Source organism: Opisthocomus hoazin, chromosome 2 (genome assembly GCF_030867145.1).
Source record: "Opisthocomus hoazin isolate bOpiHoa1 chromosome 2, bOpiHoa1.hap1, whole genome shotgun sequence".
NCBI classification, from domain to species: Eukaryota; Metazoa; Chordata; class Aves; order Opisthocomiformes; family Opisthocomidae; genus Opisthocomus; species Opisthocomus hoazin.
The window spans coordinates 21,913,037-21,936,371 of record NC_134415.1 but is presented as its reverse complement, the minus strand read 5'-3'; the positions used below and the strand labels follow the sequence as shown (position 1 = coordinate 21,936,371).

Below are 23,335 nucleotides of genomic sequence, written 5' to 3'. Positions count from 1 at the left end.
TTCAAATATATTAGCCTGAAACATAAGTTTTATAATCTCAGAATTGTTTTCATACATGACTGCTAACAGGCAAAGATTTTTTTACTTTTTAACGAGGGATTTTTAACCTGTTGTTGGGAAGTCATGATACTGTTTTGGTGGGGTTTTTTGGTACGCCTCTGTTTTTTTGTGACAGTGGATTATATCGTCATACATGCAGAACTATGACTTTGCCTTTGCGCTGTGGGGAAGAAGCCCTTTAAAATGCAGTATCATTCAGTAACACCAAAAGGAACTTAGGAAATCACAGGCCAAGTAAATTTCTTTTTGTATAAATGTTCTCTCTTTTCAAGTTTGCTTCAGTGTGAATGTCCCTCTTTAAGGTAAGGCCTTCAGTATGGGGAGAATGTCAAGGTAGGTCCATTTTTAGGCCTAATAACCTTGAGGTGTCCCTTCAGTTTCATAATATATTTCCATTCAGTCATCAGTGCATGGCAATGAGCATTTAGCAGACGGGCACGCAAGGGGCTATACTGCATGCTTTTGCATGAAGTGTTACTGCTTAGACGAAACACTGGGGAGTGATCTTGAGACCTCCAACTCTCATGTACCATTGTTAAACATTGCACATTATGTATTCCCCACTTGCTGCAGGCATTTCAGGCATAGGAGAACAGTGGGCTTTCTTCTGAGAATGACACCGTGGTGATTAATACTGAGGTACAAAAAAAAAAGTTTAGAAGCAGGGAAGAATCTATATTTGTCAAATGGTTAACATATACTCTTTACAAAAACTAAAGAAAAATGGATGTGGACTTTCGGGACAGCCTTTTTATTTACAAACAGCCATAACGGTTGAAGTCCAACACTCCTTTTTTGCACGCTGCCCCTGGCACAGGGTATCATGAAGTAGAATATTTAATGTCAACAGGTTCATAGAAGTTGCAGTTTTCTGCTGCTGCTTCAAGTGTTAGCCATGTCGCTGCTGATTGAGAAGTGTTGGCTATCGGCACGCGATGAAGTTTGAGATCTCAGTTCAGCTTTCAGTAGACAGTTGTGAACAACAGTACCATGCCTGCAACGTAGCTCATACCAGTCGGTCTAGCAAGTGGCTGGGCAGGGCAGAGAAGTCTCTAACACTGCAGCCTCTGCCCTCAACAAAGTGAAGGACCTTGGTTCCCAAGCTTCAACTAGCTTGGCACTTTGTACAATCACTAAATTTGCTCACAGTGTAAGTATATAGCTTTCGAGGAGCTTGTGTGCAGCTTGTATCATAACTTAGAGAAATCAAGAGTAAGTGAGCTGATAATTTTTATGGAATTTCAGTTTTATGGGATTTCAGTGTTGTTTGTTTGGATGAACAAGGTTCTGTTTTCCCAGAACTTGCTCGTTCAGTTATTCTTATTTTTTGTTTTTTATTCTCGTCAACGTCAGTGCCTGCAGCAGCTGTTTTTAGCTGTGATTGCCACAACACTAGAATTACAGAAGTTTGAAAGCTACTTCCCAGCACTGCAGGTTCCCAAATATTTATAAGTTAAACAACTTTTATTATGCTTCTTTTGATTCTGTACTGGGGATCCAGCAGTATTTGTTTGGTTTTGTTGAGTCCTAGTCTTACAGCACTAAAATCTTTTCATACTGAATAATTAGGTTCATTTAACCATCTGTTAAACGTACATTGTTAAGTGGTGCTGGTTGGGATGGAGCGATAAGCAGCCAGAGTGTTCCTGCTTTCCTTTCGGGCTTCCTCAGAATAAGACAAATTCTGTTTCACTTTTTGGCTGCTTTAATCTCCAGTGCTATTTTCAGAAAGTAATCTAAACGATTAAGTGAAGTCGTCTTATCATGGTTACTTAAAGTACTCTTAAGCATTCAAACAGAAATACATTATTTCTGCATTAATGTAGATAATAAATAATGTTCCTGGGTTGGGCCTGTTTCTGATGTCATTAAAAGCCAGTGGCAAAACACCAGGTGATTTAAGAAGCAGCAACATCTGGCTCTTTATCAGACCGTGGAGAGGAATTTATCAGAAAAAAGGAAAGACTCGTCAAAGGCTGGCGGTCCATGACTAGTCCCATTCACAGCTGGGGTCTGGTGAACATAGTGTATGAGAAGAGCTTTGCCTTTGCGTTTGTTTGGCATGCAGAACCTTTTGCATTCGCAGTATACCATGCTAATGTGAGAGTAAAGTTAACTACAGTGCCTTTCTAGGATGTTCATCCAAAATAGGCAGCAAAAATTTGTCATCGTATGTGTTCACAACTCAGCATATCAGTGCAAAAGTTACTTCCTTTGAGGTGTGCACCAATAGGCAGATGGTGGACTGAAGCAGCTGATGGGTAGGCACTTACCTTCAGTAGCAGGACAGGGAAGGCGTCTTTAAATGGTAAGGAATCCTAGCACTTCATTAACTGCTGCTTTCCTGTTGTTATGCTGCTCTTCTCTTACAAGGGATTTTGTTGCTGTGGAGGCACAGACCTTGTACTGGTCCTCTCCACAGCATGCTCCAGGAGTCACATGCTTAAATTAATGCAGGAGGAGTGGAACACTCAGTTTAGATATTCATGAAAAACCTTAAGCACAGATCTTATTCCTTGATTTGCACGCCATAATCATGTTTTCAAAGGACCTACAGAACAATTATTCCCTTTGCTTAATTATGGAGTGTGGAAAAGGAGTTGAAGATCATGACTGCGCATGACTCTCTGAAGGGTTGTGTTTATATTTGACAGCCATGAGAAGAAAGAGAAATTTAAATTGTGCCCTCAAGTCCACAATAACAGCTCGAGTTCCCAGGAAGATGAAGTTCCTGCTGTGCAAAAAGCCATAGAAGTGCGAGACAATCAAGACGTCGTAGATAATGATAGACAGAGAGATCACAATCCATGTATAGGAGAACAAAAACAGGAAGAAAGTTAGATGTGTAGTGAGGAGAAAATTACTCAAGCTCAAAGCAGATCAGTAGCAGAACTAAGAATGAAACCCGTGTCACTGCAAACTCTTCTGTGTCTTACTGCGCTCTTTTAATTAAACTGTGTTCCAAAAAAGCAGTTCCAGTGTCTGGAGGAATGATGGAAAGGAGATACATTGAGGTGCAGAAGTAGTAGGCATTCATGCATCATTGTGCAATGCCTTTTTTTTTCAATCTACAATTTGTATGAGTATGTGCATTAGTTTAAAAAAAAACCCACAGCAGCTTCAGCTGCTTTCTAAAAAGTCACGTATGTCTTTATTTTAATCTGTCTTTGCACAGGCTTAAAAATAATCATTAGACTTCAAAATGTGATCTCTAACAATTCAGTAGTCTTAGAATTAAACCATCACTGTGTAGCTTTCTCCATTTGTAGAAGGTGAGACCTGCTATGCTACTGCTCTGTATGAAAGTCTGTCCTTTGCATCGTCCATGTCAAACTAGAAGCTTTATTCTTAATGAGCCAGAGATCACCACCAAAGAGTGTGAGTTTCCCCAAATGTTTTGAAGCAGGCGGTCTTGCCAAAAGCTCCACAACATTCCCACTCTACGGCCTACAGTGCAAACAGTAGTAGTCTGTAGCTGAGTCACGGGATGATGCTCCCACTGTACGTGCTTGCTGTTACATTTCATGCGGTGGTGGTTTTTTGCGTCCAGTGTAACAATGCGCGTGTCCATGCCTCCTCAATAGAGGAGGGGCTCAGAATCACAAGTTAGTGCTATATATTTATAATTTCATAACGTATTCAGAAAGGTTTTCATAATGTGCTAGTTTTCTGTAATTAAGTGGCATAGGTGACTGTAGGCAGAAGAAAACATTGGAAAGTCAGTCAGTATTTTTTCAGGATACATGGCAGAGATATGAGTCTTCAAATATGCCATTACATCGTTCACCTATTCACTAGCATTAGATTCTCCTTAATTTATTCCCTGTCTTTGTGATTGCTTAAAGAATGGAAAGCAAATTAAATCTATTGATCTTTTACAGAATAAATCTGGTTAAATATCTCGGTGCACTTCTAGACTATCTGTATTTGTGTGATTTTTCAGTCATTTATGGAATGTCTTCTGGAAGCCACTGGAATTCTAGGGATGTGTGCTCTAGGCTTACCAACTCTCCTGCATTCACCTTTTTCTCTTCTTTGCAAGTCAGCTCCTTTTTCTCGGTATAGCCAATCCTTTGTGCTAAAGTGCTGGCGATCAGGACAACCAAAAGTCTTCTACACAGGTATTTGAGGACTCACCAGCAGGTGGTTTAGCATGTCACAGATGCACCAGCCCTGACTGCTATAACTCTGCTGTAACAACAATAGTTAAAATGAAATTTCAGGAGAACACAACCGAAAAGGGACTAATCTTGAATGTGTGCCAGGATGTAAGGGGGGAGGTGACATTGGTGATCACAACCTTAGAGCAGTTGAGCATATCAGTGGAGGCTGGCCAATATAATGTGAATTAGAGGCACACATAAAATCTGCGCTGCAGAGTGGATCATAAAATTTGCAGTAGGAATTGCACTGTGCAGATGAAGGATACTTTCATATGATTGTGATTGTTCCATTACTGTCTCTTCTCATATTTCCTCCCCACCTGAAGAAGAAATATGAAATTGTTTCCATGTAGTTAAACACTCAAAGAAACTTACCAAAAGGGAAAAATATAGTGTAGAAATTCAGAAGTTGGCACTCTTCCCCTGCGGTTTTTTTCACTCTAAAAAATTTGTGTATTCTACCATAGCATAGCTTATGTGCAGTGGTTATGTCATGATAAAGTCTGAATGGAAGCAAGCCCTGATAAGGTGGACAAGATGGATCTTGAGGGTAAAGGCCTAATCCCAGGTGGGAAGCTGTAGTGCTCATCTCCCCTGCAGCTCCTGTGAAATCTGTCTTCGTCGATGTTTTACACACACATAACTGCTGTGCTTTAGCAATCAGGCTATGAACAAAGTGGGTTTGGTATATATAGCTTTAGGGCTGTGTACTCATTCATGCTACAACCATACCCAAGTATGGCCACAGGGGACAATGATTTTACAGCGACTTCTTCTGAGTGAGGTTCATTGCCCAGACGGTGAACATGGGGTGGTTGTCAGCAAAACTGCAGAGCTTCGATTTTGTTTGCCTTGCTGTTTGTTTTATTGTGGTGCTTTTGGGGTGTAGGATAGGAGAAAGGCTGTGCAAAAGTGAAATACTAAGGCTGGCATCCTGGCCATGTAGTCATTAAATGTTTGTACCCCCAAATCATTCAGGTTATTCCTCCTTCCTACTTGACTGATTTCACATTCCTAGGAAAGACACATACCGTTTCAGTATAAAGGTGATTTCAGCTTACTGGATCACAAATGATCCCTTTTAAAATTTGTAATTCAGAAGACTAGCTTGGTGTTTATTAAATATCTGCGTACTTCCATAACAGATTAGATTGTAGGCTGCATAGATTGGCATGCTTTTCAAATACTGTTTCGCTATCTTCATTGAGTGGGGGTTTTCTCCACTTCTTTCTCTTAATGTGGTGTCCCTTACACCTAATGAAAGCGTAATCTAGGAGCACAAAGTCTCACCCTCTGCTTAGAAGTAATGAATGTTGATATACTTGTAAAAACTACTTGGATTCAAAACCCTTTTTATCATCATAACCTTCAGCTGAATATACTGCAGCTCATGACTGATCTGTTGTAACTCTTCCGTGTGTGAATAGAGCAATTAACGAGCTGAAAAAAATTTAATAACTTGTAAAGTTATTCTGATAACATGTTTCATATCTTCTGCAATGAAACATTCTAGGAAATACTTCTGATACCGATACAGATTCTCAGAATGTGCAGATACTGTGAAGAGACATCACCAGGACAAACAGAAGGACAAGCCTGAAGTGTTCTGCTTCTCAGACCGTTTCTTTCACAGTGTTCATACTGAATTTCTGTATCTATAGAATGAGTTATTTGTGAAAGTGAGTGCTCGTTACAGTTGGTCTCAACTTTTTAGAAACTACTGCACCTTTATGAAAAGAGATCCAGTCATTGGTGCAAAGTGATCTCTGCCTGCGCTGTGGTTTTTGTTATCATAAGAAAGAGAGGTGAATGAGAGGACAGTGATATGCGAGGTTAGCCACATAACCTTGTGCTTCAAACCAGTTTGTTTGGTGTCTCGAGTTTCCATATGTCTTGAACAAAATAATCTGAAAATCGTGTCAGTGAAAAGGTAAATACAAAATATTCAAACTCTGATCATCCTGATCTAAGAATTTCTTCTTGATAATACTGTGTCAAACATGAGAATCATTTATTTCTTATCAAAGTAAAAATCTGGATAAAATTAAATGATACTGTGTAGTACACTTTAGAAGGTGCGACTCTTGCTGCATGTCGCATTCCTGCTGTCCCGTGCCCCTGTGGCTGCGCACGGACAGCTGCAGCAGCTGCCTGCCCAGCTTCCACGTGCCTGCCAGCTGTTTGGTGTGCTGCTGGCCCGGCCGGGCGCTGCACTGGAAGGGTTCTCTGGTGAAGCTCCCCAGAAGAGTGACAAACTCCAGGATTTCACTGTGGGCTTGAAAATATAGGAAGAGGTGCCAAGCACTGCTGTTGACAGAAAAATTGCAGTGGAGTAAAGTTAAAGATGTTTCATTCAGTCGTACAGAAAGGCCAATCTCCATCTGCATTTCTGTGCTGACAGTATCTCGGACTGGATGAGCTTTGTATATATTTTGTGTCAAAAGGCCCACTTACTGATAAATATCATAGCACAGTATTTTTTCTTCCAGCATATTGGTTCACTGTTACAATGATCATTTCTGGCCTCATTTACTTGTATTGGCTGTCTGTTGTGGATTAGCTCCTCATTCTATCTGCTAAACTAAACAGAAATCTATTAATTAATTTAAAGAGGATTCCTACAGGGTTTTTTTAAACAGCATATTGTGAATTTGTAGAAAAATCAGACTGAAATAAAAAACCTACGCTGTTGTGGCAGTGTTGTTTTCTAGCCACCATCTCCATCTTTCTTTCACCTCCTCTGAGTAGCCTTTGAACCCACTAGACAATTCAAGCCCAATTCAACGGAGCCATTGAGTTTGCAATGGACTTCAAAGAGTTTTAGTGATTTTTTTCAAGTTAAATGAAAACAAATAATGGAGTAGACACAGATGTGTCTTAATGCCTCCAAGCTGGAGAATTAACTTAATTTTTGCTGGGCGGAATAGAGTCCACCGAGCCTCAGCCTCTTGGCCTCATGGCACAGCTGATGAGGTGCCCAAGCTTTGCTGAGTTCCCTGGTTTGGAACACCCGCTGTCAGGTGCCTTCTTGCAAGGATTTCTGTGGCCTTTCAATACCAAAGGCTCCTGTCATTCACTTTTGGTTCACGTGTTTAATGGAAGGAATGGCAAGTTCTAACTTTCTCAATGTATTTAAGGTGATAAACCCATCAAATTAGATTTCTTTATTCACTGTTCCAATTCATATAGTGAAACGTACTCATAATTAACAGAGAAGGTTGATAATGACACTGGAAAGCTTATTAATCATGTTTTGGAGGTTTTTATTAAGCTTGAGTCTGTGACTGGAGGTAGAAAATTAATTTTTCATTGAAATGGTAGTAAAGATAAGCCTAGTTCAGAAAACCACTGTTTAATGTGTGCTTATTAATAGTGTATGAAGTTCCTTTTAATCTTTTAGTATTTATGTGAAGGCATTTAATGAAAAAAGCATTTTGACTCATAAAACAATATTCCTTTGTCCAAAGTTGTGCAGGCCAACTAGGAAAGCTGATTAAATGCTGTGTTATGAAGAGACAGTATTTTAGAATTTCCAATATCTTTAGCTGTTCGAACAGCAGCAGTAATCTTTGAATAGGATAAAACATGGCTGACTTGGAGAAGGCTGAGAGGGGACTTTATAAATGCTTATAAACATCTTAAGGATGGGTGTCAAGAGGACAGGGCCAGACTCTTTTCAGTGGTCCCCAGCAACAGGGCAAGGGGCAATGGGCAGAAACTGAAGCATAGGAAGTTCCAGCTGAACATGAGGAAGAACTTCTTTACTTTGAGGGTGATGGAGCACTGGAACAGGCTGCCCAGAGAGGTTGTGGAGTCTCCTTCTCTGGAGATATTCAAGACCTGCCTGGACAAGGTCCTGTGCAGCCTGCTGTAGGTGACCCTGCTTCGGCAGGGGGGTTGGACTAGATGACCCACAGAGCTCCCTTCCAACCCCTGCCATTATGTGATTCTGTGACTTAAAAATTGTCATCCATCATGAGCAGTAGGTCATGTTAATATTCATTAATTCAAGGGGTTCTATTTCTGTAGCAGAAGTGTTGCATCTAATCAGATCGTATCACCCACATGAAGCAGGTCCACCATGTCTCCCAGGATAAGTAGGTCACACTAGGTCAGTGCTCAGACGGGAGACCTATGAAGCATTCACACTGCTAGAAAAAATAAAAGATCGACTAGCTGGTGGGTTTCCTGCACAAGAGGTAGTGAGTCACTATTCCTTCTTACTATCAGAGATACCATGCTGGTGGAGAAGCCATCTTTCAGATGAGGTTTAGAATTGGAGTCGTGTCATTTTTAGTCATTAAAAGTGCTGTGGCAGTGCTGCTGCTCTCTGTCAGACGGAGACAGACTGCCCACATGCTGCCCGCAGTAGGAGCAGTTTCAGTGCAGCGTGGAATTTGGCACGTATTGTTGGAACCTCTTGGGTAGCTGCTGTGCCCCGGCTCTCGGGCAGCATTGACGCATGCTGAACACAAGGTGTTTGGGTAGTCTAGAGAGAAAAAAAGTAGCATCTGAATCTTAGTCTAATTTCTGGGTGTTTGGGTGGACAGCTGTTGTTTTGGGGGTTCTTTTTTTCCTAATAACCTAGTTTCTTCAGCCATCTGAAATTGAAAAGTCCTGCCTGGAAAAAAGTTTGAAAAGTTAAAAATAATGTGTCCCAAAGTCTCAGGAGCTGCAGGCTAAATAAACAGAATCCCGCCCATTTAATTACTGCATTTTTAATGATGCATTTGCCAGCCAATCTAAATATTTTTCCTTTTTTCTTCATGATTTTTTTAATGCTCAAGGTTGGATAATAGCTGCCGTCTGTTTCCTTTATATACTCTCCTTACCTTGCAGATCTTCTTTCTTTTCTCAGCTTCTCTGCTAGGAGACAGCCACAGCCCTTCATACCTTCATCCTGAGCCCTCATGCTGCAGCTATATATTGGTTCATGGATGCTGCTGGCCTAGAGAGTATTCACAGTGCAAGCCCATTAAAATAGCAGTAGTGGCAGAAATGTGGCCAGACCTGTTTCGTCTTAGCAGATGGGGTCTTGCAAAATAGTCATAGCTTCAGGAAGAAAGTGCCTGAGTTGCTAAGGAGGGTTTCTCAAATAAATCTTTCCATTGAAAAGAAGCACTTGCTATGAACCTTTTGTGTCATATGATTTAATCCACTCACTTTTGTTCCCTGTGATTTATTTAATCTCACTTCATGAATTGGTTGGTTAGAGGCTTGCTGGCATATCCTTGCAATCTTAGATTGCCTCATACTTGTCCTGGTAATAAACTGGGTGATGTACATCTATGCTGCCAAATAGAGATGGAATTGTTTATATATCTGAGAAAGTAAAAACTTCTATTTCTTTCCTTGGTCTTGAAGGCATATTTTAAGATGTTAGGCTTTTAAATCTAAGCAAATACCTTTGGTTGTTGTTTCACAAGTGTTTGGGATCCAAAGTTCTGCTGAAAGTACAATTATTTTTAATCAATAGGATTTGGGTACACTGGTGTTGGGACAGTTTTTCAGATGTACTCATCTGTACTCCTTTTCGCCTAACACCTTCACAAATCTTACTGATGGTTTTCTGGAAAAAGTATCTACTGGGAATCAACTGCCCCGATAGATTTTGAGGAATTTGTCACCTTACTCTTTTAGCTTCAACAAGGAAATAACACTTTCCACAAATACGTTTAGTATGAAAACCTGAAAATAATATATATTGTATTTGTTCTCGGCTAGTGCAGAGCTTATTTGCCCTGGATAGCTAGTGGTTAAAGTGTGAGTGTAGTCATGTTCCTCTTGCACATAATTACACTTCTGAATTTGAATTCTATTTTCTACAAGTATTCACTTACCTCCTTCTGCTTTAGTGACTGTTCCTGTAGCAAATTCATGGTATGGGTGTGTCAAAATACTACAGTAGGAGATGGGGAACAAGAAGAATGTAGATGTAGTTGCAATGTAGTGCACTTTAAAATTCATGTGGAATTTCGTTCTTATTTTGCAGTATTTGCCCAAATGACTGGGAAAAAACACAAAGCACAAATCCACATCCCTCACAGTTCAGAGTATATGGGTCACATACACTTTATGTCCAGTCTTTATGTACAAAGTAAATATTGCAAATGTAAACAATATAAGCCTATATATATATGTCTGTTAAGTCCATGTTCCTTTCCTTTTAATGGAATTTTGTAGACAGAGGATGTGGATTTTTGGTTGCCTGTGCTTGGAAAGCACTTTGTTTACAAGTGACAGTCTCTTGCTTTTATAGAGACCCTTTTTTCCCCTATATCTATAAAGTTCTTAGAAACAATGTAGGTGAAGGTCACTATGACCATTTTACAGTTGTGAGAAATAAAACTATTTGGTTTAGTGCCTCAGTAGAGCTGATGAAGAAAATACAATTATATGTATATTTTATGGGAAAATTTACCTACATTGAAAGAAGGCATATATCCCATCTGGAATACATTAATGTACTTTATGATGTATCACTGTATGATGTTATCATTTTACTTTGCAAGTCAAATAGCCGTTCTGTTTCTGGTATCATCTGAATCTCAGACGTGCAGGATGGACACAAAGCTAGTTTTCAGTGTGTCAGTGTGCCTCCATTAAGTATCACTCAGGGAGCCATGAGATCTCATGAAACAAAGAGAAAAAAGAGAGTGTAGAGGAAAATGCTTGTTTTGATGCCCTGAACCTGTACATGCCTGAAATACGCTGCTAACGTGGAAAACACCAACAGTGCAGGTCACAAGGGAATAACCATAGGGAATGTTTTCCCCTTCAGCCTTGGGGTTTTTTACATGTAAGTGGTCACAGATAGTCACCGTCATGAGTGCCCTGAGGACAACGAGTTGGCCTCCCAGGACTGTCTCTGGTTAATACATCTTGTCCCAACAGCAACATGTACAGTTGCACATTGCTGGCCCAACTTTGCTGAAGGAGCAAGGTGCTTTTGACTTCAGTGGGGAAATCCTGATGCCGTTGAAATGAAGAAGAATTCTGAGGTGGATTTGTCTGGAGCCAGAATTTCGCAGTTTGCCGTGGTGCTCTGAGTGAATTTGGCTGTGTTAGGAAATCTGAGTTGCTGATGTGGAGCTCGAGGATTTTGGACTGAGAGCTGTTGTGAGGTCTAGGTCTGATTTTAAAGCTGAGTGTAGCCAGATATAAAGAAACAGTTAACTTAGAGTTGAAACAGTAGGCTATATTGTGGGGAAATCAATTAAATCAGCTCGCTCTGGGCCTCTCAAATGAGATATCATTATGTTTGAATCTTAAGAGGAAACAGCCATACCACCTACTATGCCAAAGCCTTTTGAAACGAGTCCTAATCTCAGCTTCCTGCTTTATCACCATACTGCTATTCCTTTGCCTGTCAGAGACGCGCGAGTCTCTGGGAACTCATTTATAGTACTGCTTCTGTGGCCTCTCCTGAACTCATTTATAGTACTTGCTCCTGTAGCTTCTGTCATACGTCTGTTATTCTTTGTGTGGAGTAGCTCCTCTTTTATTTCAATCATTCCAGAAAATTCAGCCTTGCAGGGGGGATGGAGAAGAGGGAGAGCACCTTTTATTTTACTGTGCTGTTTTACCATTCACTTTATTTGTATTTTTCTTCTCAGAAAACCAAAAGGGATGTAAATAACTTTGACCAAGACTTTACACGAGAAGAACCAGTATTAACGCTGGTGGATGAGACAATTATAAAACAAATCAATCAAGAAGAATTTAAAGGGTTCTCTTATTTTGGAGAAGAGCTACTGCCATAGACAACGTTAGGCTGACAGATGAATGATGCTGCGAGAAGTGATTCTGAAGAGATCATCAAATTACTGAGACTCAGTAGATCAAGAACTACTTCTCTTACCCTGAGCCCATATCCCCATTTAAAGTATATATTTATTGTTTTTTTCCTTTAATCTTCTGACCTGAAAGCACTCTTAATTTCTGTCTCACAAAGCAATGCAAAATAATTTTGTATCAGAAATTGTAGATGTAACACACTGCCATATATTTGCAACTTTTCTTTTATTCCTAAGATCTCCCCAGAGGACAAAATTGCATCTTTTCTGTGGAAAATGAACCCGTGCTGTTAAAAGTGATTTAGCAGATCACATTCTGTAATCGTCATATGTAGTTATGCAAAGAAGGTGAGAACTGTTTCCTCTGCACTGGTGGTTATGGTAAGATCTGTACTCAGATGTGGAACAACTAAGTATTATGTTACCCTTTGATAAGCAAAGAATTCTGCCTTCATGGAGATGTAATCCTCAATTATTAATTTATTTTTAAATAAAGCTGTCCAGGAAAAGAAGCACATTGGTTAAAGCTTTCGATAAGTTCCTCGTACAATTTACAGAACTCTTAGGAATAAGAAGAGTCACAAACACAACTGAAATTTTATTTAAAGCAGGAAATAGATACTATATGGATAGTTATTAAAGGGCTAAAGAATAAAAAGCCTATAGTACTTTAACACAGCTATATATAGGCATTTTATAGTTTTTCAGGCAATTGGGTGTACTATCCATGTTACCAAATTTAATATCCATTTAAATGAACCATTAATGTGATGGCAAGCTTGCAAATGTGCACAGTTAATTTTACATCAAAAATGAATTATAAACATTATAAATTTGCCTTTTCCATTGTAGCTAAGTTGATAAATAATTTCTTATTTATATTTATTTTCTCAGCAGTGTGTTACTTTTGCACACTTTTACAAAACCATAATACTACTGTGTTTGTTGTTTTTTATGTTTAAAATCTAAAGAGAAATCTGCTTTTAAAAGACACAAAATAAGGCTACACGTGCATTATGTGGAAGTGTGTTAAAAAACTGAAGATCAAACATTCACAAACTGACATTATTGAAAGTTGTAAATTGAATTTTTTTGTGTATGAATTGAAATGGTAACTCATGTGGACAATATTACTAATGTGAAGTTACCTCCTGTAGATATGCTAACAGTGTTATGTACTTATATTTCCAGGAGTACCCTGTGGTTTGGATTTTTTTTTGTGTACATGTATCGCTGAGGTCATTTTATTATATATTTTACTGGACTGAGTGAGCGGTCATTGGAATCCATTTTAATTGTTGCACATGGATTTCCAGCTGCACAAAAATATATATACTTGTGATTGGCAAAGTGGCACTAAAGAAGCTTTTTTGCCTTTTGTACAGGTGAGATTTTGTATATAGTGTTTGCTGCAAGGCCTGTGGAATTCATTGAATATAGAGGTATCAACTGCTGCATGTTCAGGCATACTATTAAAATGTTAGTCTATGAAAGAATAATTATAATAATGTCCATGTGCAATACTCTTGTATGTGTATTGGTTCAAGTTACTGTCAGAGAGATGAGGTTTTTGTTATAAAAGATGTAGACATATATTAAGCTATACTAAATCTCTTGTATAGTTCTCTTCAACTCTATTATGACATGATAGAGCTCGAAAAGAGAAAGGAATGTTACAAATCGTGGTGGACAAGGTGTGAATCATTGGCTTTAAGAGATAATCTCGGTCTCAAGCAGATGAGTTAGTTTGTGTCAGTTTTGCGTCTGGCTGCTCATAGCCTGTTACTGATGACAACATTCAGTTCCATTTTGTTTTGTTTTTAAAACTCAGGTGTAATTATTATATATATTCTTATAATGATTTCAAAATATTAAATATTACGATATATCAATTAATGTGTTGTCTGGCCTACAGGTGTAATAATGGATCAAGCCTTTAGTTTAATTTAATTTATCTTCAGTAATCTTTTGTACTGGGAAAAGACTAGCTTCTGGAGCTGAGTACCAGCACAGAAACATCTTAATGATTGCATCATCTCAATGTTTAAATTTCTTTCTCTTTTAGAAATATATTGTAGAACTGCCCATCAATTTGTGTCTCGCCACTGGCTCTGTTTTTTTCTCATCATGGTTAGCTTTTGACATCCAGGCGAGAACTGATCACAATGCTAAAGCGTTCTTTTCCATAGGTGAGTAGAGTGGCTAGGAAGACAGGTTATCGAATCGTGCACTACTGTTTGTACAACCAGAGGCCTTTACGCAAAACTCTGAGCATTTATGTTGAAGGAATAATAGCGTCCCATAAAGCTTTTGTAAGCAAGCTATGTAGTCTGTGTTCCCATTTCTAACGTGAAACCAATTAGCAAATGGTTGTATTTCAAGAGGCCTCAGCACCTGCAATGTTTGGTAGGATGCTAAGAGAAAGTGAAGGAGATAAAAACTTTTGCATGGGCAGATATTTCTTCAATATAAATAGTTAGATCCTCTGCATTGGGTTTACATCAGAAGATCTGTCTGTTACCTTGAACATTTTTTACAGATAATTCTTAAAAATGGACATTCTGTTACATTTCTGCCTGTTCTGTAAAATCTTTCCTGTTTCTTCTTTGTAAAATGAGTGCAAAATGCCAAAAATATTATTAATAATAATAATAATTATAAAGAATCCGTTGTTTCTTGTTTTTCGTTCCAAGTAGACTTTAATAAAAAATGGAAACACGTTTTTCTCAATAGGGTGAATAATTCTCTCCAAAAAAGGCTTGCAAATTACCTCTTTTTAAATTATGTGCAGAATAGTTCTGGCTAAATATAAAATGTATTCAGTTTGGGGGGTAGGTTTTTTTTTATTGTGAGGATTTATTTGTACAGAATTTTTTTCTTATGGATGTAATGCCATTCATTAGTGTTATTTCATCGTAAACATTATTACTGTGCCAAATGTACTGTATTCAAAAGGATGTGAATGTGTATTGTTTCGGAACCTAATAAATACAATGATGTTAAATCTTATTTTTTTCCCCAAAGTTTTCCTGAGTATTTCCTAATGAGGAGGAGAAAAGAAAGACGAAGGATGAATATTTGTCCTGTTACATGTTATGCAAAATACCGTGAGCTTGTCTTTTAGGAGTGGACATTATGCAAAGGAAGGGTTTCCTAACAAGCCTCATCTGTGAAGCACTAAACATTCCAAGAGAAACACAGGTAACAGTGCATGAATGCTGTTTATCTTGGGCAATATCACATTTACCTCAAAAACACCAAGCAGGTGAGTTTCCAAACTTTTTCTGCTTCCCAGCAGCATAATGGTCACTGAGTTCTGACTGATCCCAGCATTCTGCTTAGCTGCATTGTTAAAGCTCACTTCAGTAGAGCACTTTGGGTACAAACACGTGAGACTGCTTTAGTCTTTAACTGGATTGATTACAGGGATTAATAGTATGCATAAGTTTAATTAGTTAGAGTCACAGAGCTTAATAAATGATTTATTTACCTTATTCTGTCAATGTGACATTGTCTGAAATGTTTCAATATTTCATCATGTTTCAATTTGCACCTTAAATACTTCCATTTTCATAGTCTAAAATTCTTGACTTTTGTTTCAGTAGATCAGCTATCAGCACACTCCGGCAGTAATTCCAGCTCACAATCTCCAGTTAGTATACCTAGACAGCAGGTATACGAACTAGCTTTAAAAAAATAAAAAAATTTAAAAAAAATTGACGAGTATTTTCTGTTCAAATTACAGCTTTTGCATAAACCTCCAGTTTTTTCCTTCATGCTGAGTCTTCTCAAGTTGCTGAATGTGTTTGGTGCCTCTGAGCGTGTTCCAAATTCTTGTGTGTTGACAGTATCAGCATAAGCTTTGTCACACAGATTTTACCAGTTAAACAACTGTGTAACATCTTGATTTTCTGGGTGTGTTTTGCAACCTTAAAAGCATACGAAGAACTTAACCATCATCTTACAAACAGTAAGCATCACAAGTCTCCAAATACATCAATCCATCTTACGTTTTCTTGTAATGCTGTAACTGATGTATATTAAGAAGTGTTTTTATCCTTGCTGGTGGACTGCAAAATTTGGAAAGACAGCAGTCTTTTGCAGAGGAGTGGACTGCAAAATTTGGAAAGACAGCAGTCTTTTGCAGAGGAGTGAGTCGCAGTTTGATTGACTGTCCGTGCTATAAATGTGGTACTAAAAGTTCAGGGAGAGAGTCTCAGTGTGTATCTGTCTGCTGCTGTGGCCTTCCACACAGGGGATGTTAGGTCGCTTTACAGTCAAAAATGTTTTTGGCCCCCTAGTAGTGTCATCAGGTGCATGAGTAAATCAATACGATCAGCACCTAAACAAACTGATCAAAATCAGAGCAATTATCCAATAGTGAATTGAAGCATTAAACAGATTGATGTATCCTGACTTGAAGAAGCTACAGAAATTCAATTTCGGTCTTCATCTATATATATGGTTTCAACAAAACAGTTTTTTAAAAACATACGGGGTGAACATGCCTCATCCCAGGCATGAGGAGAAAACGATAATGAGTTAGATTGGACCTCTTTTAGGAACAAGAGACTTTTTGTCTGAGTAACGTAAGTAAAGTATTCATATAATCAAAAGGAGGTGTGAGCAGCCATACTGGGTAAAACCAAACATCACTCAGATCAGGTATCCTGCTCTCGGTAATGGTCAGTAGCTTAAGCAATAATGTGCACTGATTTGACGTCATGAAGTCAGCTTTGATTGTAGCTTTAGCAGTGTAAAAATATAACCAATGGAAAACATCTGTGGAAAAATCTGAGGACAAGAAAAAGCATGAGGTGCTGTTCTGCCTGCAGCAGTTGGACTCCATGATGTTATGAAGTATGTGGTGGTGTCTTTATTTTATTTAATATCTCTGAAGTAACTTCTGTTTGATTAATCAGTTTATTGAACAATGTCAACCTCTGGCTTGCAAAACATTCTGTGGGAAAGAGCTACACAGCTCAACTAATTGTTGTGTTAGAAATTACATGCTTTTGTTTATTCTGACCCAGCCGTAGTTCTATTTTTTGCTCCCTGGGTCTTTCTTTGAAAGAGGATAAATAGTCATTTGCTGTTCACCTTTTTCATGCCACTCAGAATTTTATAGGTCGCTGATACATCCTTCCTCAGCCAGATCTTCTTCAGACTGAAAAATCTTTCCCCTGAAAAGGCTTCATACAGACACATCCCATTTTTTTGTCATCTGTGTCAACTTTCCCTGAATCTTTTCTAGTTCTACTGTATCCCTTTTGAAGTTGGGGAGTAGAATTATGTGTAATATTCAGTATGTGGATGCAACGTGGATTATTATAATGACCAGTGTGTTCTGTTTTGTTTTCTGTTACATATTTATATCTTTTTTTCCAAATCCAAATTTTTTCTCAATTATTTTACAGGCCTTCCCAGATTAGTGTCAGTTGTAAATCTAATATGCATGCTTTCTATTAGATTCTTGAGTTGTAATGAAAATAGGTTCTGTCCAGGACATAATGAAAATAGGTTAAATAGGAATTTAACCAGTGCAAAAGGCTGCCTTGGTGCAGGCTTCCATTTTAGCAGTAAACCTTTGATGATTACCTTCTTGGTATGGTTTTCCTACTGCTTTTGTACCCCCTATATATAGCTATGTTTAGACTGTCTTTCCCTAGCTTGCCGATTAGAACATTGTGTGCAACAAACGTTTTTCAAAATCAAGATACAGGACATGCTCTACTGCCCTCCTGTCAATACAAGCTCTTACTGTGTTCTTCAATATCCCTTCTTTTGACACAGTAGCTACAATGAAGAGGAGAAAGATAAAGGTTTCCTTAGCACACTGGGAAAATGTATGTATGTGCCAAAATAGTTTCCACTCCATCTTTCCTTTTACCTCATCATTGCTGTGGAAGCAGGAGATAAGAGCAGCAGCCTGAGGTGGAACACAAGCTGCCACTATAAATATTGTGAAATAATTATGCAAGACTGTTCAGAAGTTGGAAGATCATTAAAGACCTTTCACATTTGTACACAGATGTTTAATCCTTGGAAAAAAATCAATTAGGAAGAAAGTCAGTGACCTGGAGTCTATTGCTGACTTGGGCACTGGACTGAGAACTGAACTGAGCATTGCGTACACTTGTCATCACCATCCAATACTACCAGTTTGATCTAGAGTCTTATATACTACAGGAGGTAGCACAGACGTAAGACTGAAGCTGCTGTTAACAGCAAGAGCCAGTGCCAGGCTGATGCTCATCTGTGCCAATGTGCATTCTCATTTCTGTAAACCTATTAAGACAAAATGTTACCCAAAGGTGCCATGCATCCAGGATTGTTGCCGCGAGGGGGAAAGTAAAGAACAGGAGTCCAGCTTTTGGCATACACGAGCTATTAGGTTAGTTTGGTCACCTTACGTAGCTGTACCCTTTACAACCTTTTAGGAATAGGCCAGATATTCCTCAAGTGACAATAAATACATCCCTGCTCAAATATGTCTGTCAGATGGTGACAGTTACAGAGAGGGAGAGACTGGAATATCAGCATGAAGAAGTGTGTCTAGATGTTAGAAATGCACTTGCTCCCTGTGCTTACGTGTAGGAAAAAATGAGTACAGTTGCTTAAGCAACCTTCTGTTTTCATTGACACGAGTGGCATAGAGCTTGAGACTTTGGAGTTGTGCAAAGGGAGAGGCACTGTACGGCCGTTTTACAAATGAGCAAACTGAAACTGGGTGCTACGATGATGATTTACTTCTTATTGTGTTGGTATAAAGTCAGCAGAAGCGCTAGGAAGAGAGCATGTGCGAAGCTAGTCAGTGCTCTCGCTGTACTGGCATTTCTGAGCACAAGGTGTTTTCAAACCATGCGTCACTGAATACCTGCCAGCCTCACGTGGAAGGGCTTCGCGGCTGCTTGGAGTGCCCTTCATTCCTCTCTTCAGTTGCTAAGCCAAAAGACAGCCAAAAGTTGTGTGCAATCAGATACAGTAGTTGATGCATAATAGAGGTGGGTTTTTTGGTTTTACAATGGGATAAGCTTTGTATTGAAACATGGCCACACCCAGGCAAAGTTTGAGACTCTGTGTTCTAGGAAAGCTATTTACTCAGAGGCTTTAGTACATCAAAAAAGAACATTTTCTGTTGATTTTTGGTTAATGAGCAGTGAGAAGAAGGCAAAGATATCAGGCACATGGAGGCACATTTTTCTAAACAATTATGTCGTTGATTAAGATGAGCAGATTGAGGACCAAAAAGATTATGCAAATCTCACTTAGGTAAATGTTTATGTTAGGGTGGGGATCACTGTCCTGTTTAGAAATAAACTTTAGACCTTTAAACTTTATTTGTTGGGATAATTTTTTGGGACATTTTTTCTTTGATTAACCCCCTTACATGCTAGTGCATTGCACCTGCACTCCTCTTATCCCGCTGTAAAGGACAGGAGCTGAAATTCCTAGATCCCGAATTCTGCTGTTGTGAGACCTGTTCCTGGTTTGTGATGCTGCCCTACTGAAGTACAGGGTTGTGTGAAATCCCTGGAACACCACCTCCTAGCTCCTGAACTGCGGCCCTGGGTAAGCCCAAGATCAGTCCTCCTGGAGCACAGGAACCTCACCAGATTTTTTTCCACGCTTTTCCAATCTGAAATATGAGGCGACTTTTTAAGCGTGTATTCCCATTCAAAGCATCTCTAGTCATAGAGACAGCCTGCTAAAATCATCAGTGTGTTCCAGTCTACCAAATATGGGCCATAAAGTGCTGATCCAAAGTCTGCAGTACAGTGAGTCTCTCTTACTGTTAATTGCATAGTCATCTTGCAGTCGAAACGGGAGATTGCTGTCACCCTGCCTCCCATTGCACATCACCAGCGCTGGCTTGGTCAGGCAGCAGCTGGACACATCTTGACTTCAGTGGGAAAAGACAGGGAAAACTGTGCAGAACACTAGTATTCTGACAAGTTGAAGGGCTACAAAACCAACGTGAAACCATCAGTCTCTGATACCACCAGAGAAATCTCCTTCGTTCAGAAGAAGTCAACTTACAACATCCTCTCAATACATCCCTGCCAACAGGCTGGGGGAGGCAGAGGCCCATACCAAGCGGTGAACTGTCCAGATTCCCATCTCGGTTCTGTTATCCATTTTCTCATTTGCTGGCTCAGGGATGAAAGGAACACACCGCAGGAGCGTTTTGCAGTGGATAGTAATGCTGCCACCATGTATTTCGTTGACATACTGGGAGAGGATCTACAGCTGCAAGACTTCAGATATGAGGGCTTTACTGACGTTTTTGTTCTTGTTAATATTCCTGCCTGTGTTGGGAGAAGAATCTGGGTGATGAAGGGGAGTGGAGAGTATTAATTTTCATTTATTGAGCTGTCTAGCAATAATTTGAACCACCCACACAGCTGAAGAAGCTGATCTCAGAACCAGGGAGGTTATCAACACCAATAAAAAGCGGTTGTCATATAGTTTAGACAGTGCATGGGCAAAAAACCTCCTGGTATATCACTCATATGCAAATTGAAAGTATTTCTATAACCCCTGATCCTGCTTGTAAACAGCAGATTCCAGGAATTCTGCTGGAAACCATACATTACTAAGGCAATTTTGCACTTAGCAATAAACATGCTTTCCTCAGTGAAAGAATCTGGAAGTGGAAGAATGCAAGACCTTGAGATGCACTGCTGATTGTGGGGAAAGCGCTGAGGCCACCTCCTGCCTGACGGCTGGGAAATCACCCACCCGTGCGGGGCGCCCGGTGGAAATACGTAAACCAGCCATGGCTGTCGCGCGTGAGCACCTCGTTAACACGATATCAGGCACTCGCAGGCGGCGGCTGTGCAGTGCCAGGAGCCAGCGGACACGCGATTTAAGCTTGCTCTGGCATGAAACAGGAGGAGGAGGAGTTCGAAGAACTGGGTGGAAGGACAGGACAGTTATTTTCATGGCAACAGCAGACTGATGAGCAAGTAGATGAGAATGGGAAAGACAAAAAATGCAGTACCAGTCCAAAATGAAGAATGAGGGAGCTTTCCAGTGATCAAGGAGAACAGCAAGAAGTTGCTGAAAGGTGATCGAGGGAGCAAATGTGAATCTTGGATAGAAGCTAAGCATAGCAGAGGACAAGAAGAATTCAAAGTGGATGGCTGTGCTTCAAGCCGTGTCCCAAGATATGCCCAAGCTACTTTTAAAATAGCTAGCAGGTACCGTTACCTCAGCAGTGCGGCCTCATGTTCAAATATTTACCTGGCACCCGAGGGAAGGGACTTTACTATCAGCTGAGAACTCGACATGGCTGCTGATTACATTGCTAGGAGTAAAGAGCGAGCTGGTTTAAAGCTAATCCACGGTGTTTATACACAATTTCAAATCATAGTGTTGACCTACACTGGAGGCCCATCTAAATAAAAACCCAAAGGTTGTGTCCATGGAATGACACGGTCTCTTCCATCAAGATTACCACTTGGCCACCATCTCCCTCCCAAAAGTATGTTCATAAGGCTCTTACATTCAGCTCCTTCAAGGGAAGGGCATAATTTTTAAAACCAGTAATACAACGTTTTTGAAAGACTGCAAGAAATCCAAGCTTTATGGCCTTTGCATTAAAAATCTAGAGCAGTTAGTGTACTAGGATTTTTCCCAAAAAAAGCAAAGAGGTGGATTTTTCTAATATAAAATAGAATGAACCTCAATTACTGGTGCTCTATATGTTTTCGCACAATGAAAATATGTGTTTTTTCGTGATGGAAACATCAAAAAATATAGGGAGATCATAAGGGAGATCATTACAATGCCAGTCTATGGCTGTTAGCCCACTGCATCGTGATACTGCACCAAAGGGACATGCTGATTTTTTTCAGTGTTATCCTTCCTGTTCATTCAACAACGCAAGAACAACTCTTTTCACACATCAAAAGTAAGAAGGCAATACAACAAACCAAATATGAGATCTATTTAACAACTCATTAATTTCCATGTAGAGGATAGAAAATTATGCTAGCAAATACTTCATGTATTCAGAGTATGTTTTAATTTGTCAACATTCAGGCTCCTATTCTGTGTTGTCTTGACTTTTCAGAACAGAAAACTAGCCTAAGGCTACTGGTGGACCAAGCTAACAAAAGGGGCACTTCGCAAATTTTTTTTTGCCCATCTGTCCTTGCTCTCAGCCGCATGATCCCAACTTTGTGAGCACTGTGAGCCGAGATTCAAGTGTGGTAGGTGCTGTACTCCGTTCCTCCTCTCTGCTTATCAGTTTCCTGAAACGCCTTTATGGGAAGCGGTGTAGGTCAACACCCACTCGTTTATTTACAGTGTGCAGAGCCTATTTATCACGCTCCGTGGCACAAAGAGGGCAGTCTCCCTTCCTGCCTCCTGGAGTTTCCTGCTCGCACTGCTGGCTTTGTGCTGGCTCTGGCGATTGCCTGACCTCTGTTGAGACAATCCAGCTTTCTAACCTGATAGGAAACAACTCACTTTTTTGCGTGAGTCAGTTGTCTGCCACTTTAGCAGGCTGAATTAGTTCAGAAAAGGATTGGGTGCATGCTGGCCTGCTAAAGGCAAGTGGTATGGTTGTGGAACTGGGAATGGCAAGGTGGGAGAAAGAGATGAGACTGTGCTTTGGGGTGCTGGGGCTGGGCACTTCATCTCACGTCACCTTATCTCTTCTTAACTAAACAGGCTCAAGGGACACCATGGGCAAAGGTGAGAAATAACTAAAGGACAATCCTGTGCTGCAGGAAACCATGCTGGTGAATCAGTGGGGTGTTGCCTTGTCTTGGAATCAGTGCTGGTCCAGTGCTGGCATGGTGAATTAGAGGATGCAGTTGCTGAAAAGGTAGCGGTTCAAATGTAGTGATTCAAACCAGATAAAAAATCAGGTTCTTGAAAGTGCATTTAAAAAAAAAATAATGAGAAAGCCCACATTTTTCAGAGGAAATATTCAATAGGGAATTAAGGTAAAATACAAAAGTTATAATGACCCACCCAGCAAAAGTGAGGGAAGAATTGCCCGTGATTCCAGTTAAGAATGTCTTGTCGTCAGGCAAGCAGCCTATGCTACCTCCAGAGCTGAGCAGCAGCCACTCCTCCCGCTCAGATGTGAGCAGCATCGCCCAGCTGGCTATGACCTACTAGGGTGCTCCCTGTCGCCTTCATGCTTGGACTAGAATCCAGAGCTATGCTAGGGACTGTGTGATCACAGGCACTCGTTCCGGCTGCACTTCCCGGTCTCCCGAAGAGATTCAATGGGCTTGCAGAAGCCGTGCAGGTCAGCACCCACTCTCCTACTTGCTGGGTGTGGAAAGTAATAAATTA

The 23,335-nt window shown here is 39.9% G+C and overlaps 1 protein-coding gene across 2 annotated transcripts in view; it reads left to right on the top strand.

Moving 5' to 3' along the window:
* The window catches only part of PRKCE (protein kinase C epsilon), a 309,016-nt gene extending 294,267 nt beyond the window's left edge, over positions 1–14,749 (top strand). The window contains exon 15 of one of the 2 annotated variants that reach the window (XM_075412859.1): positions 11,840–14,749. In XM_075412859.1, the coding sequence (XP_075268974.1) occupies positions 11,840–11,986 (147 nt within the window). In that variant the 3' untranslated portion in view covers positions 11,987–14,749. Of the gene's footprint in view, positions 1–332; positions 363–11,839 lie in introns of those variants that run through there. The other variant, XM_075412860.1, reaches the window with a different exon arrangement.
* The last annotated feature ends 8,586 nt before the right edge of the window (positions 14,750–23,335 follow it).